The sequence below is a fragment of the Lonchura striata genome, chromosome 2 (genome assembly GCF_050655825.1).
Source record: "Lonchura striata isolate lonStrDom1 chromosome 2, ASM5065582v1, whole genome shotgun sequence".
Lineage (NCBI taxonomy): Eukaryota > Metazoa > Chordata > Aves > Passeriformes > Estrildidae > Lonchura > Lonchura striata.
The window spans coordinates 44,242,939-44,260,529 of record NC_140704.1 but is presented as its reverse complement, the minus strand read 5'-3'; the positions used below and the strand labels follow the sequence as shown (position 1 = coordinate 44,260,529).

The following is a 17,591-nucleotide window of genomic DNA, read 5'->3' as shown; positions in this document are numbered from 1 at the left end:
TCTCCAATGGCAGACTGACTGCTGGACTCCAGCTGCAGAGTGAAGACCCACACAGTACCTGTGTTAGCACTGACTGTCACTGCAAATGACATAGCTAGGAAGTTTACTGCTACCAAAGCTAAATACTATTATTTAGAATATTCCCTCTCTGCTATTCACCCAAATACATTAAGGCTTCTTCACATAACAAAGTGTATTGGAACTGGTTCCAGCTGGGGCTAGAATGGAGTTGGGAAGGCAGCTCTGAGCTGGCACAGAACAAACCCCCTGTGACTGGAGACTCATCTTGTGTTGCAGAGAACCCAGCAGAGCAAACTGCTGCTGAAGCTAAGCAGTGGGTCACAGAGCAAAAGGCAGCCTTCTTCACAGAAAACATTTCCAGAGGCTTCCAGTGCAGACAGCAGTATATGTACTGGCATGACAGAAACCTTATCTGGCAGTTTACATCTGACATGCCATCTGCATTCCTAAAACTGATGCCTGGAGAGCAAAACACTTCCTCTCAAACACTCACAAAGTGTAGAAGGTGCAGGTTAGATGAAAGAGCAAGTTTGGTCATCTGACTCTTGTGAGAGTCCAGCAGCACTCATTTCTTGAAGACATGAAAGAGAAAGTTCTTCATTCTAGTGAAACTGGACAGCCTTATCTGAGAGCCATGACCCATGACAAGATGGGAGAGTCAACATCTGATAACTGGGCTGCCAAGTGCTCGCACCCAAAGACAGCAGCCACAGTGGTGGGTGTAATGATAACAGCCTATAATTAGTCACTACTGCCAGTTCAGTGAAACATCATATGGGAAGAAGAAACTCAAAGATTGTTGAAAGTGATATAGATCTCTTTCAACCTCACAGATGAACCACTTTTATGCAAAAAGTACTTCTGCCCACCACTTGAGTGGAATGACTTGAAAATGCCTGCAAAGCCTTACCACTACTAAATTTTGCAATGCTTCAGCTGCAGAGATGAGATACATCACTAACTGGAAAAATAACTGCCAAATTGAAATTACAAAGTATGAAATCAGAGCATTAGGAGTTCAGGTATCCAGCACATCAACTGCAGTAAGCCTCCATCTCAAAACTTGTCTGTGCCTAGCAGAAAGAATATAGCCAAATTCATATCTGCTATCTCCTCTGTTGCCCATTAAACCATCCATTTCACTCACTGCAGGATCCTAGCTCTCAAATGTGTCTCACAAAAAATTGTCCTTGATCCTAAAATGATGGTGCTACAGTCAAACCCCAGATACTTGTGAGCTGACCAGCTACACCACTATTGTCAGACAGGCTGGTCAGACAGGCTGGGTTCTGTGTGCTTTTCCCTCAGCAGGAAACTGATTTAATTTCTCTCATCAGCTACAGATCCTGACAGAAACTTTATCAATAAGATTTTCAAATTTATCACAAATATTCCACATTCAAAATTTAAATGCCTGGACGTATTTAAAATAAGTATATTCTACTTTTCCTTCCACTTTAGAGGTATCACCAGCTACAAAAACACTTTGTTGTAGGTCTCATGGTTACATTCCCCAGCTACATTACTGATACATGAGTTATCTTTAACAACTATGAATCTGTTGTGTTAATAACATATTCATTTCTGTTCAGCAAAGATTCAGGTATATACTGCATATTGTAAACACTATCTTTTTACAGCCAGGTAAGCTGCACTTGACCATTTTCTAATATGGGCATGATTCCTAACTCAAAAACTCTAATCCCTTCTTCATCAAAGTTTGCTTTCAATGTTTTCCTCTTTATTTTGTAGGATATTTAGAGCCTGTTGTGACACCCTCATAAATATTTTTTATAAAAAGCAAACAGAGAGCATTATGAAAAGATACACAGTGTATTACAGATGTTAATTTACCTTCTGCAAGCGAACCTTCCCGTATGCAAATTTGGGTGTTGTTGGAGGGATAAGACCTTCTGGTAACTGCTTATACTAGAAAGAGAAAAAGAAAACACACACACATACAAGTTAAATACAAACATACTTTAACTTAATTCTCACTTTACACTTCACAAGTTACAAATTGTAACTCTATCTAAAAAAGTAAATAATTTCCCTAAAAAATTACAGCTGCTTCTAGTCTTAAAAATGGAATTTTTTTTAAAAAAAGAAAAAATCTTACTTGATCACATATGGGGAAAAAAATTTAAGAACTATTCAACATTAGGTAAAAGTAAAAAGCATAATGAACAAAGTGAACTACCAAAATTCCCAGTGCCCTTGGAGCCCTCCTGTGGCTACAGCCTGAGTTACTCTCTTCCACAGCTTTTCTGTAGTCCTCTCCCCAGTTCATGGGAGTTTGAGTGAACCTTTACAAATCTGTAAGACAGTGTTTCCATCTGACCCTTTGTGAGCAACACTTCCTTATAGGAATTACTAGCCTCTTGTGCCTTTCCTTTCAGTGTTAACGATATTCCACCACCACCACCTGCTACTCCATTACTACCTGGGCTGGGGTCTTTGAGAAACAGGCCTGGAGACCACAGCTCCATGAACACCTGAGGTCCCACCTTTAGCTTCCCTCTGTTCCTGTTCTAGACAACTGTCCAGTCAGTCACAGGGAAACATGACAAAGAAATGCTCTGACCACCCATCTACTTCTGGTTGCTTCTTGTCTACTTTTAAGAATAATCACCAGAAATCAGCAGAGAGAAGGGATGAAGGGCCTCCACTCACTCACTACTCTTCTGGACATCTTTAAAGTGTGGCAGACCAGACAGTGGCTTTCTGCCTTGGCCTTCTCCTTTTTGTGCCTACAACCTTCTTCTCTCCTTGCCATCATCTGCTTCTTGCCCTCCTGCCATTATTTAATAGCCACCCTTCCCACCTGTTATTTCATTAACTAGACATGGCCTGACTGCATATTAGAGAAAAAACTTCTGCAGATGAGATACCCATGTGAAGCAATCCAAGCCTACATTTTAATACACACGTACAAAAGACCAACTTTGTGAAGAGTGTCTCCATCTGCAAATTAGGTGACTTTGAAGTGCTTACCTTGTCAGGGTTTTTTTTAAATAATTTTGATTAGGGGCTGAAAGGATATTTTGGTTTAGCTGGAGGCTTTGTGCTTTGTTTTTAACAGACCACAGCAATAAATTCCCAATGATACCCTGTTAAGGGTATGGATGGATGAAAGTTACGGATGGATGAAAGCCTGATTTACATATCCAGTAAGAAGTTAATTTCTTCACCTTTGTATTGGAAAACAATCAAGATATCCAGATTTAAAGAAAACAAAAGTTGTATTCACCCAAGAGGAGAAATCAAAAGCAGGAAATTTCAGCTCTAATAGTAAAAATTAAAAGAATTATGTCAGCAATTGAATAACCTGTAGACTGAAATTCTTCATTACATTTTTTTAACTATTGGAAACTGTAAAGAAAGACTTTAATGTTATCCTTGTAACACAGCTAACATGTTGAACACAGTCATTTATTACAGGTAACTTTATTTTCTTTCATCAGCTTCACCTCAAACTGCAATTGCTACAGGTTTAGAATCCACAGCAGTGACAGGAAAATCTCACTGAAAATCTATGGACATGCAAAGTAAGGAACAATCCAACCACACCAAAAAAATGACCCAATACACCTGAGGTTATAGTGAACATTTCACATCTTATCAAGGCTCTCTCACTGCACTAGAATACTACTTACATCTCAGAGAGGGGTCTTGCACCTTGAAGAAAACAATTCAATATCAGGAAGTTTGTGGATTTCTCTGGTGAGAAAAGCTGTATCAAGACAGGAAACTCCCCTTGGAAAGGCCATCAAAATTATCCCATCAATTTATCCCATCAGGCTTAGGGATGATGGTGGAATTGAAGAAAAAAATCCACAGCAGGCCTTCCACAGTTACAGAGATAAAGGCATTCTCAACTCTAGAGAAATTGTAGTACACTTCTGGGAGATCTACTCTCAGTATAAAAAGGTCTTCTAGTGAACAGGAATGTTGCTGGTATGCAACAGGATAGTGACTACAAGCCTGAGCCTTGGGATTCTCATGGAACCTCATCTGAACAGCCTCCAGTGCAAGGCTATTCAAAAGCCAGACACAGGTTCCATGTTCTACTTCAGTCTCCAGTTTGTGGAGACACTGCAATTTTACAGCAAGGCAAAGCTGGTCCCACCCACTAGCTGAAATTTGTGAAAACACAAAACCAAGATGTGTTCTTTTGAGTAAGCCTGGTCTTTCTTAGAGGCCCAAAACCTCAACATGAACTTTGGGACAGACAGCCAAAGCACTAAACTGCAGCACAAATTGGGCTGACATCAGGTCATCAGCCTAAGATGACTGAATCGCTGACTGATGCTACAAGGAAAAAGCTCTGTACACTCCTCCTCCCTCTCTACTCCCAGCCAAACCCTTCCTACCTCCCTCTGCTCCCTCTGTGGCAGCACTGGCTCTCATCTGACTGAGTGAGCTTACTTTAATCTTTTACTTTACTGACCTTGAGAGAAAACAAATACAGCAAAAAAGGAGAGCTGAACCATGTCAGTGTCAGACCTACATCAGTATCCTCTCCTCTGAAAGGAAGGAGGAAGCCATTGGGACAGAAAGAATAGCTAGAGAAGTGCAAGATATTTTGCTTTTTGTAACAAGAAGCAGTTAGGTTGGCCTAATTGTCTTGTTCCATTTCACTTCCCCCAGCTGCAGAAAATAGTATATTGAGGAATAACTTACACCAACACAAAACCAAGAAAGTTTAGAGTACACCTAGGATGTTTCAAAGAACCATTCTAAAAATGTCCTGGGGACACTCACCATACCAATGACTTTTCTCAAGGCAAAATACTTTTCTGTCAGATCTCCTGCCTCGCTCAGGGGAGCATCATAGTCATAACTAGTGGGCTGAGGCATATAGGGCATATTAGCACCTAGGGCAGGAGGAAAAAAGAAAGAGCAATAAAAACAGTGGAAGAGATGGGTTTTTTTTTCCAAAGGTATCAATTGTCAGAATTCTTTCCGATTACAACCATATTTTGCTACATTTTTAGCTTCAGTGTAGGCCTTGATGTTTGGGATTTGGCATAAAAAATTGTTCCTGAAGGAGGACAATGTACTTGTGAGCTTACGTCACTCTGTGAAATATTCTAAAGAGGAACACATTTATCTGTGTTCCAACTGTTTCACAGCACCGAGTGAAACAGAAGTAGCCTTGGAAAAGACAAATACCATGTGGGTTTGGTACAGCATGTTGGCAATAAACAAAGGACAGCTAGTGCAGCCATGTCCTTTGCCATGTGCAAGTAGGCACAGCTTATTCTTTCACAAAATACATAACTACCTAATTCATAAACAGCTCCCTTCCACCATTAGTATAATTTAAATAATTTCTTACCATTCCAGTAGGCAAAGTTAGTCCCACCTATAAACATGTACCTAAAAAGAAAAAAAATCAGGTTTTGCTGAACTAGGAAAAGAAATCCCCCCAAAATTAAGCGCTACTGAACATACACTTACAGGTTAACGTTAGCACCAGATGCCAGGATTTCATTAAGTGTTTTAGCTATAGTTTGTGCGGGCACAACAGAATGACGGTGCCCCCAGTGATCCAACCATCCAGTATAAAACTCAGAATTAACCTGAAAGGAGGAAGGGCAAAAGAGGAAGGGAAAATATGAAGAAGGAACAAGAACAGAATGCAATGTGAATTAAAGTTCCTAACTGTAAGAGGGAAGGAAAAAAAGGCACCTTGACTCATCTGAGCCATTTTTAAACTACTATAAATACAAAAAAGTACATACTAACTCAGTCCTTTTCAGCAGACTACAGGTCAAAGGAATTAAAGGATTGTTTCAGTAATTTTACAGGGACATTTTGAAAACAATTGCTAAAGCATCAAAGAGTATGGATTTCCTGGGAATCTGGCAACAACGATGTGTTTCAGATGCTTGGCATTCAAATAAATGACGGAACCAACATATTCTCTGCCAAATAGCATACACAAACTGGATGTAATTTAAAAATATTCCAAGCTGCTTTCTAAATAACTCCTTAGCACAGAGATAATCTCGTACTCTCAACAGGCCTTCTCTCTTTGTCAAAATGGCCTCCAGTGTTCTCACATCCCGCTATAACTTGTATAAAACCTCTGAGGTAGCTGAAAACAGGAAGCAACTTCTAATCTGCCCTTTTAATTCTGCTTTTAACTTCTACCTACACACATATCTCACTAACTCATCTAACCATCCTTAGCGTTTCCGCTGCTTTATAAACATTTGTCTTAGCAAGGAAAACTACTGAAGCAAAATCATTACTTTTTGAGACTAAAATAGCATTTGCAGAGCAGCAGTTAATGTGGATTTGACAAACACACAGAGAAGCTCCTCTATTCACTTTTTCTGACTTGGAAGTTATGTCTTCATCAACAGGTCCCTAAAATTGTTCAATGCACTGCTGTCAACCCCTCTCTGATTAACAACTTCAAGATTAGACATGATACAAAACATTTAAATGAAAACACATACCAAAGGGCCCTTAGGTTCACTGCTCCTTTGAGCTAAGAATGCTGCTGTAACATTGCCACCTATAAACAGAAAGAAATAAAATTGAGTTGTTATATCCATGATTTTCTGGGTCTGTCATTTTATTGAAATTAGTATCTTATCTCCCTTTCAGCCTAGCAAAAATCATGAGAAGAAAGCTACTCCAGCATACATAGGAATCAGTATTTTTGATTTTGATGTTTAAATTGAAAAACTTATTTTAAATATATACATATATGCTTGTGTACGCATCTTTGCTTTTTAGACACATCTTTTGAAAACCCAGCTTTTCTCAGAAATTACATCCTGGCACAAAGAAGTCTGAGATGTGTCAGAATTGCAACTGATCATTGGAAAGTCTAAGTCTGGGGTTACATTACCAAGGCTATGGTGAAGAGAAGAAACCAGGCAATCTCTAAAGAGGTGTTTCACTTTTGATCACTCCTAGTGGCTCAAGCCATAGGGGCTGGAAACAGCTACTCTGGTGAGTGGTTCACCATTGCATAAAGCAAACACATGAAGACATCCACAATTTAATTCAACTTGCAAAAAAACAGATCCTTGCTAAGCACGTGTTTGGCTGTAGAGAGAATAATGTACAGAAGAGACTGCACAATAAAAAAAATGAAAATACCTGTCTTGCTTGTTTCTTGTGCCTTAAGCCTATTTTGTCAAGTCTATGCAAAATCCTTAACTCTCCTATCAAAACGGTACTCTCTGATAACACTACTAATGCTTAGCTATTCTTTTCTTCAGACCTATATCACAGCAAATTGTAGCAGTGTGCACATTTCTAATGATGATCTTCAACAGTATTTTTTTTTCTAATAACCTCTGGTGTAAAAAGAAATGTATTTGGATGTCTGGATTCCAGGACAGACAGAGGACATTAAAAAACCCTAACACCAAAAAGGAATATTAAAAAAATACAAGGAATCAATACTAATTATTATTGCAATTTTTTAGGAGATGTGTGCTATGAGCAGCATAAATTGGCTATTCATGATTTCAAGATGCAAGGAAGTGATTATGACTTTGTAACTGGGTGCTCATGGGTCATTCTTGTATGTTTAAGAGTATGTCAAATACACATAAATACCTGTTACGCCATTTAAACAAAGCAGGCATGTTTGGCAAGCAGTCAAGTCAGTTTGTCCTGCCACAAACACACAGAACCCAGAATTTTTGGAATCAAACAGCACTCTCCAACCTGGAGCAAAGTCCACCGTTGCATAAAGACCCTGGAGAGCCCCACATTTCAAGTGAAACTGGCTTGCACCATCAGTTGTGAAGAGCACCACCTCATCCCCAAGATGCAGGCGAAAGAGCTTCAGAAGGAAGCGCAGGTAGTTGTAGTCGCAAGCGAAGTAGCTTCCATACTCGTTCTCTACCTGCAGAGTAAAAGCAAGTCAGTAAAGCCATAGCCAATTCAGTCTGCATCTGGTAACAAAACAGAAAGCACAAGTTCAACCCTCTTCTTCCTTTGATAGCAATGTTGAATATGTCATTTTAACTCTAGATATGAGGAGTGTGAGAAGACAAGACTCATTCCTCTCACCTGTATTTTACAGTGCAGTCATCACTGTGCAGAGATAAGCCATTTCCCACAAAATTCTGCCCCCCATCAAAGTATCTACTTAGCGACAGTGATCATAATACAGTCTCTATTAAAATTTGAGATCTATAACCCACCTCCCAACCAGACCAATAAAACCATAGAACAGGTTGTGAAATGATCAAAACTACAACGAAACTGGACATTCAGAACAGAGACACCTACAAAGGGCTCACATGAACCACAAAGCCCTGAAATGGACTCATAAGGACTCAAAGGAGAACAACTGTGCTACTACTGAGAGTTACTGAGGGGCATCTTGCCCCTTTTCCACGGAGATGAACTTTTCAGCTTCAGATCCAATAGGTTCCAATTCTGAAGGTTATTTCTGAAAATCCTGTTAAAAGCACCCTATTTCTGCCAAACAATAATTTTGCACAGTGCTTCTACTCAACAGACAAAACACACTGTTCAACAAAATTATCTTGGGCATATTACAAGAAGGATCTCTTATCCCATCCTGTGCCAGTCAGGGAGTTCAAAGAAATTGAAATAAAGCTTTGTTATGATCAATACTACAAATATAGGACAATCACTCTCACATATCTATCTCGGAGTTTAGGACAGAAGCTACTCACCATGAACATACAAAATTGTGTCCTGAAATATTTACAACTTAAGTTAGGTGCTAAATTAGGCTTACTCCATACTGCTTTTCCTTCTATCTAAGGGTATTCTTATTCCCCTTTTTCCTGCCAGATTGTTTCAGGCAACTGTATGTATTTTGTCTTTATGTGAGAATTGCTACAAACTTCAGATCTAAAAAGCTACACAAGTTCCCTCTATTCCTTTATACAGCTGTGGGGAAACAACTTCAACAGAGCAGATGAGGGCACTCTAAATCCTAGAAACAGTGGATTCAGTTCTTTAGGATAAGATATTTCATCAGAATCTTGCAGCTACCTGAAACTTAAGAAATACCTGACACCACCACCCAAGACCCATGGTATGTCTGCAAGAGCAGTTATAAGCATTCATGCTGCTTGGGTTCATCTGATTTTCAGAATGTTACCTGCACCATGATGATTGGGCCTCCATTTTGATAGAGATAAGGCCTCATCTTTGGCAAAAGGACACCCATCCATCTCTCTACCGCGTCCAGGTAATCTGTGATACACAAAGTATACATGTTTCACAACGTTTTTGCCTTTTTCTAATTTTGTTTTAAATTACATATGGGCCATCTTTATGTAGCGTTCTAATTATGTAAATTATGAATAGCATTTAATGAACAGATTGCTCCTATGCATGAACAAATGTGCTCTTCTACTTGTTCATAAATGCTTCCAGTACAGTTTACTAAAAAATAAAACATTTAAACACTGATGAACTTAGAAAATTATCAAATTATGTCTCATAGGTTGTGCTAATACATTTCAACAGGAAGACAGATTAAACTGTTGATCTATGTACTATTTTTTAATTTAACCACAATCAGCAGAATGGAAGTTGGATATGATATCTATATATTCATCCCCTACATTCACTTCAATAACCACATTAACCTCCTCTCTCATCTTATTCTTCCAGGTCTGGCTCTTAAAAGGAGCACATGAGAATGCTGTAACTCATTCTGGATTGCACACTGACCAGCCAAGAAGGATTCCCATTATGAGTGCCTGTGGCAAATCCAAAACCCTCAAAGCTGAAGCAGTCTTCTCCTCAATGGTGACAATGATTCCCGTTCTTGGCACCAACTTGACAATACCTTGGAAACTTTCTCCCCTACTTTGATTCTTCTACACAATTTTGAATGCACACTTCTACCTAAAAGTATTGAAGATTCTACTCACAAGAAAACTTGAGCTGAAATATGAATTATCTAGTAATGGCCTCAAACAGAAAGTAGTACAGTATGTTTAATGGCCTTTTTTGATGCCTCTACCTGAATCAGAAGATCTGAGAACAATAGATTTCTTTTCCAACAGCCATGCAGGAAGACCTCCCTGGGAAAAGAAAGGGAAACAGTGACATATTTAGGAAACCTAAGAAGAATTTAGCCTCTTATCAAAGCACATACTGAGACAGGAAAACTGATTTTCTACAAGAAAGCAGTAATTCCTAATGAAAAAAAAAAAACAAACCAGTAAGTTTGTACTGTAAGAAGTCACTTAGGATGCATTTATTTTAACACACTAAACCAAGACTCTTGTCTAAGGATACATCAGTGAGTAAGTCCATCTACCTTAAGAAATACTTGCACTAGATTTATCCTAGAATTGAGCTGTTACAAAAGGTTGTATACCATGTCCCATTCTGCACAGATGTAAGGTCCAGCTCTCAGGATAACAAGCAATCCAGTGTCATTGGCAAGCTGCAGGAAATACTCTAGATCTTTGCCACCAAAAAAGTCATATGTGCCCATCTGGGGTTCGTGGTAGTTCCATGGGACATACCTATTAAGAGAGAAAATCATCTTCCATTAGGAAACTGAGACTAAACCAGAATTCTGGAAAACAACCATTTGCACTACATGCCCTAGAGATCAGTAGTGCTGCTGATCCTCTGGATCAGTAGAAGACAGGAGTAACTCTCTGGCCTTTCTTCTGTCAGGTATTTCATATGGCAGAAGGCATTAAAATTAATACTGAAATCAGGGTTATGTCTGCAGGAGTCCCTGTCAGAGCAAGAACAAGTTCTGGTAGTGCCGTTTTGAAACCATGATGTCGGTTCCAAAATTAAATAAACAGTTTTGAAGCTGGCAAGGCAGATGGCAGCTGTATAGTGGTGGGAGGTTGATGAGGAGATGAATGTGGTAAACCACTTGTGAAGGAGGGGGCCAAGAATGAGCACAAAACTGCACATGACATGAATGGATCACCCAGCTTGCACAGGGAACACCAACCAGGCTGACAGGTCTATGTTGCTGCCACTGCAAAGAACTTGAAAAACACCTAAGCCTCAAATGATATTGCATCTAGGTCCCAAAAGTTTTCTTCGACCAGGAACAATGCAAGTTCTGGAAAATCACCACTGGAAGAAGAATTAAGTTAAGAAAGGTTAAGGTGCCCAAGAGCTTGGACAAAGTAAAGCTTAATTTCAACTAAGTAATAAAGGTGCCAAACAAGCAGATCACCATTTGAAAGAATACCTCTCTCCTACCTCTAGGACTCAGGAGACCTCAGCCTCACCAGAGAACATCTCACAGAAATAAAAAAAAACCCCACTGGTTTCAAGACAACAAAGAAACAGCAATCTACCAAATACCATGAGCAGTGTTGTAGCTGATGATCCCTGCATGACAACCGTATTTTGTTCGCCATGGTATTAAGTGGCAGTCTAGCACAGACAGATTAAAATTAGGGATGAGTATAACCTGAGCAAGGATTCAAGGGAATGTGAGAACTCATTCCTTAAAAATTTCTAAAATTCCCAAAACTGTGTCTAGTCAACAAAGATCCTCTCAGACAACACTTTTTTACTGCCTGGGTTTGTTAGTATGTTCCACATTTAATTTTGTAAAAACCACCCAAGAGAGAAAGAAAGTCCCTAAAACAATGCCTTCAATAAGGAAGAAAAACAGGAACCCTCTCATGAGTACACTACTAAAATGGCCACACACACACACAGACACGCACATGAATATAAAATACAGAAATTATAATCTTTCAACCTTTGTGTATATTATAGCTTTGCAAATGCCAAAATTTTAAGCCTCTGTTTGAAAAGATAAAGCTTAAAATTTGAATGCCAGGATGGAATCAAAGCAATGCACTCAGGCATCAAAATGCAGATTTCCCCCTCTATGTGGTATATTTTATTTCTGTGTCAAGCTGCTCTAATTGTTTCTGAAGCACAATTAACTCACTTGTAAAAAAAACTACATGTGCATTTATATATGAACCATGTGAAAATATACTCATTGAAGAGTTTTATGGACTTGTTCAGAAACAAGTCTTAAGGTTTAAACACTGCCTGAGGTGAGGATAAAAGGGTTTCTCCAACTCCCTTATGCAGAAGATGGAAGAAGATAGACAAATTCTTCCAGAAACAGTTTTCATTTATGTCACATGCTTGACCACAACACTGGAAAAAAAGCAGATTTTAACAGCGAAAAAGGGAAGAAGAATAAGAAAAAAAACCTATTTGAAACTGTTATTTAATGTAATGAATCATGATAAAAATTTATTTTAAACGTTGGTCTAAAAATGGTTACTAAGACACTTTAACCCTCCAATATACTTTCTACAGCTAGTGATGGTCTCAAATGAAATCATTGAAATTGTTATCTTTAATGAGTATATTTGTTACATACCCATCGTCAAAATTTACAGTCAATTGTCAATCCTGTACTTCTTTAGCTACAGAATAATGAACTTACAAAGGAAACTCTCATCCTTTTTCAAACTTGAAATATGGTATTTATTCTGTATTTGAGTTTACTTTCCACGTACACTTAGAAATTTACAATTTCATACCTTCCTTTCTTTAGTAGTCACAGCTTTCCTCTCCTATTTCAGAGATTATCAACAGGCAAAAAATCACACTTCAACTTCCTTAATGTACAAGATAATTCTCTCTGTAATATCAGTGTGGAATTTTTTTAATACTGCAAAATTAAATAAATTGTATTACTTTCATAAATGAGCATCCTAGTTAAATTACTCATATATGAGTCTTTAGAAACAGTACTTTGTGTTTAAATTTTAAAAATTCCATATTCTAAGCAGCAGCTCCCTCATAGAAGAACTTTGTACAGGTTTACACCTTTCTGTTAATTAGTCAACAAATAGAGTAAAACAAAGAAAATGCTCAACGTTCTTCAACTTTCTATGAGCCTGTAAAGGCAACTGTGGATTCTTCCAGGAAGCATCTCCACTGATCAGTGTACACCTTCTGTACACACCTTCTGCCCCATCTAGTGGCAATTGTTTATCTGCTCTGCACAAAACAAACCCCAAACCTCCCAAGCTTTCCAGGTGCCTTCGTCAGCCAGCACCCATTTCCCGCTGGCAGACACAGCTCAGAAACTGAAAACATGGACAGTTATTTACCTGTGTGACCAGACAAAGGTCAGCATCCTCCTTCATCACCTTCTGGAACATCACACTAACCCCAACATTAAATTTCAACCTGCTCTTTAGAAGGGGTAAGCCTTGATTACTTAGGCTTTAATATAAGATCAAGCTTATTGTCATCTGTTTCCTTATGTTCTGTTATTGCTTAAGATGTTACTAGGTGCAGACAATGTACTGACTTCACCTATTCCAGAGACCAGGAGGAGCTGCATGATGCATCAAAGCACAGAGAGACTTTTGGAAAAAAGGCTGTAGAGAACAGGAAGGAGAACATGTCCGGTTGGCTTTATCCACAAGGTATTTAAAAGCACAATCCCATAATATAAGGATCCTGTTTGCCTTGAAGTGGTAAACCTCACTGGGAACGCCTTGATAAGAACAAGGAAGGTTCCCATATTTCAAATTATAGCAGGAAAAAATCACAAGCAGCAAAATCACAGTCTTCAGATGAGGCCTCAAGATTGGGAGTCCAACTACCACTTTCTGTCAGAGAGTCTGGCAGTGCTGCTGCCCATTCATTCCAGAATGACTTCACAAAATTTGTATCTCTATCCCTTGCTAGCAGTATTACTGATCCAGGAAAGACTATGCAGAAGAAGAGAAAACAAAAACCCAATCACATAGACCAATTTCCATTTTTTTTACCAAAATCACACAAAATCACAGAGGATTTTATTGGGGTAATATAAATACTTACAGCTTTATCTCAAATAATCAAGAGCAGTAAGACTTGATTATTGGCAAACTTCAAAGAAAAACAAAAGGGGATTTTGGTCAGTGAGATGCTTTTTTAGCATCAGGAAAGAAAGAAGAGTGATTAGTGTCAAATAGAAAGACACATGGATTTCTAGAAAATGCAAGGCACAGGAGCACTTTCTGCTTTCTGTATAAAAGTACTCTTATCTTTCACCATAGTAGAAAAAATCCAGATGTGAGCAATAAGGGGAGAGAATCAAAGAATCTCAGTCTGCTCTTAGAAAAACAAGAGACTAATAAAGCTGCTATGATGTGATCCACCTAATGCCACAGCTGCCATAACAACTTGCCAGCTGCACAGCACCTTTTGTGCCAACACAGACACAGCTCAGCTATGCCAAGACCAACAGAGATCAGCTGGCACCAGCAAAACAACAAATCTTCATTCCTTTCTGCACAGTAGAAAGACACTAATGCAAAACAGTAAAGCAGAGTCAGAGGTTTCAACAAGGGAAAAAAGCAGAAAAGAAAGAAGGAGACAACCCACCTTGTTAGTGGGAGATCACAAATGAAGAGGGAGAAAGCAAAAAGAAAAAACCCAAACCAGCCCTGCAGCAATTTTGCCATTGGACAACAGTGATGAGGGGAATGGGAAAAAAATTCCTATCTCAAAATCCCAGTGATGCATCAGAGACATTAAAAGGCAATTAAAAAAATTTTAAAAAAGAAAGGGACTGTTTGAAAAAATTGGAAATTAGCAAAGGGCACTGAAAACATACATGTGTTGGGAGGAAGAGGAAAATTAATCAGAGACATAAGGGAAGTATGACACTATGGATGATAGGAGTCACAGAGCCACCGTCTGGACCCAGGCTGACCTTCAAGCCAAACATCAAAAGGTATATTTTTCTGGTCCATTATAAATTACTTTTATTTCAGTAAAAAGTAATTAATTGGGCAAATCCAGCAACCCAGTCCTAAGCAAGCATGTTACTAAATCCCATTGCTCTTATTAATGTGAGCAAAGACAGAACATGATTCATTAATAGAAAACAACAAAAACAACCACAAAACTACTCACCACAGAGTGACTGTGTCATCCAAACACAGGCCAGAGTCTTAAGATATGCCAAAAAAAAAAAAGAGAACCCTAAATTTGGAAAAATTCAACTTTTTTTTTTCTTTCCATGTTGTCCATTTTTCATCTACTAACTCTGACTAGTCTCATCCCCAAGTGTACAAAGCAACCATGCAACTTGCAGGTCTAACAACAACACGGATTTCAAGGGTGAGAAAGGAGTGGTGGTACAATACTCCTACTGAGCCTACAGGCTCTGCAATGTCAGAAGCTGAACTTTTTACAATACAAAAGCAGGTGCTTTCAAAGAGAAGCTTTAAGATTTGCAATGACTTAAGAAAAGAAAACAAACCTGTTTGGGAATTACAACAATTGCCTGAAAAGACTGTGCCTTACACATCACCACTTCTCTTGTCAATGAAGCTATGGCAAAAATAAGAGAAAACTGAAGTCTTTTTATCTGTTGAATTAAGTACACAAACAGGTAAAAAAGACAAAGAAAATGGACTAAGGTTTTTATACACACACACACACAAAAATGAAAGCTGTTTAAGTTTTTGTATTTTTTTTTAAGAAGTACACCTAGTTCCCATCCATTTATCTAGATTTAAATGCTTCTGGTGAAATAGCTTGAAATGGCTTTTAAATGTTAGTGCAGTCTTCACCAACATTTTCAAGGCTTCTGGGTGATACCAACCCAGGCTGTACTAACAGGTTATTGTCTCCTCACACCTAGTCTGCCTTTTGACCAGAGAGCACAATGTCCCTGGCAGAGGCAGAGCATGTACAATTGTTCCATAATTCCTAAAGTTCACAGTCCAACAATCTCTTTCCAGCCACATTTGCACCCTGGGTTGTGAAGCCAGAGGTGTTGCCTATCATCAGGGAAACAGACTGCTGGTTGCAACCCGCCCAGCTGCCCCCATTTAATGTGGTTAAAAATCATTCTGTACCACTCTTCCCTTCTCCCGAGCTCCCTCACCTAATTCTGGAAAAATAATAAACAAGTAACAGTGGCAGCATTCCTCTTAATGACTTCTCATACAACTCCCAGGACCACAAATCACTCGGAAAGTCAACAGCTACTCACGTTTGAATGGCATCAAGCCCTGCCATCTTCATCTTCAGCAGGCGGTCTTTCCAGTAATATGGGGGCACCCGCGAGTAGTGAATGCTACCAGAGATGTAACGGAAAGGTTGCCCATCCTTGACAAAGCAGTTGGAATCATAATCAATCCCAAAACTCCTCTCAGGTACATTCTGTACACAAAATACAAAACCAAAAAAAAAGACTCAGTATAATTTTTTTCAGCCTTGAAAGACACAGAGAACAGGCTATGCATCTGTGGGTTGTCTACAATAGAAGATGCAATGGTCCTAGAATGGTGAATGACTTTTTTCTAGCTATCTATAGCCCACCTGAGTCTTAGCACAACAAATTAGCAAAAGGGAGCCAGTGCAATGTGTCACAGGATAAAAGAACAAGGAAACTAGCAGATATAGCTCAAAGAAAACACACTCCCTCCTCAAAAATGGAGGATGAAATTGCTAAGCCAATATGCCTATCCTTAGACTGTCATTAAACAGAGTAACTGTGGTAACACTTTATCATCATTTCAAGACTACAAACTTCAAGGAGGAAGACAACAGCATGTTCCATCTGCAAAAAAGGCATTAATTTACAAAAACCTAGAAAACGTTGTGGAAAATATCCTAGATACACATTGCAATTCAAAGCATTCTGCCAACAGTGAGCAAGTGAAATTGTGTGACGGATGTGTAACAACAGGTATGAGAGGATACAGAAAGGAGCTGGCAGGGAAATATGAAAAACAAGAGGCTGCCATGTGCTGCACAGCACAGGCTTTTTATGCTCTGTTTCCACAAACATGAGCCCATTCTTAAGATTACTTAATTTTATTAAGATAAATAAATCTTGACTCAACAAAGGCATGCGCATGTCAGACCTCTCCAAAATCAGGACCACACAGAATTCAGAAATACAAACCAACTGCTCTGGAACAAATGTAACTCAAAGGTTGGGGTTCTCCATAGGAAATAATGATGCTGTAGTAACTCTAGGCTGTTAGACCTCAAGCAAACTACTGCTGCAAAGGATACGCAGGTATGTACAGCTGCTTAGTTCCTGTTCAATTTAAATGCATGTGACTTTTTCCTGATCTTTCATTTATAACCTTAATCTTGACAGCTGGACATGCTGCACTAAGATGGAATTGTTCTGTGTGTACCTGTGAAGGAAACGATTCACCCTTACAGACACTACGTAGATGTTTCACCTTCTTCAAACAGTTTTACTCTAGGGCACTGTAACAAGTCACAGCACTAATGCAGAATTGGGTGCTTCAAAATGACCATGACTAAATGGAACTCAGAAACCAAATGCAACAACACAGAAAAGAAACAAAAAAACCCCACCACTATGGATAGAAGCACCTTACATTAAAAGGCCATTAAAAGCCCTGGAAAAAAGGAGAAACAAAATAAATTGCTGTGGTGTCCCTCTGTAAGAGGATTTTAGCCCCTTCATTCAGACTAACCATATCAAGAGGTCTATGGAAAAGACATTTGTTACATTCATGGCAGAGAGCTGTTGAGATGATGAATGTTGAAAAAACTGTTTACATGCCCTCAGGGACAGGCATTTCTGTCCAGAG

At 38.9% G+C, this 17,591-nt stretch overlaps 1 protein-coding gene across 1 annotated transcript in view; it reads right to left on the bottom strand.

Moving 5' to 3' along the window:
• Positions 1-17,591, bottom strand: part of GLB1 (galactosidase beta 1) — a 41,071-nt gene that overhangs the window by 14,881 nt on the left and 8,599 nt on the right. Inside the window, exons 2-11 of the mRNA XM_021531263.4 lie at positions 16,007-16,176; positions 10,370-10,520; positions 10,010-10,070; positions 9,137-9,231; positions 7,720-7,900; positions 6,492-6,550; positions 5,485-5,606; positions 5,363-5,403; positions 4,786-4,898; positions 1,876-1,950 (exon numbers count right to left, since the gene is read on the bottom strand). Coding sequence (XP_021386938.3) covers positions 1,876-1,950; positions 4,786-4,898; positions 5,363-5,403; positions 5,485-5,606; positions 6,492-6,550; positions 7,720-7,900; positions 9,137-9,231; positions 10,010-10,070; positions 10,370-10,520; positions 16,007-16,176 — 1,068 coding nt within the window. The remainder of the gene's footprint in view (positions 1-1,875; positions 1,951-4,785; positions 4,899-5,362; positions 5,404-5,484; positions 5,607-6,491; positions 6,551-7,719; positions 7,901-9,136; positions 9,232-10,009; positions 10,071-10,369; positions 10,521-16,006; positions 16,177-17,591) is intronic.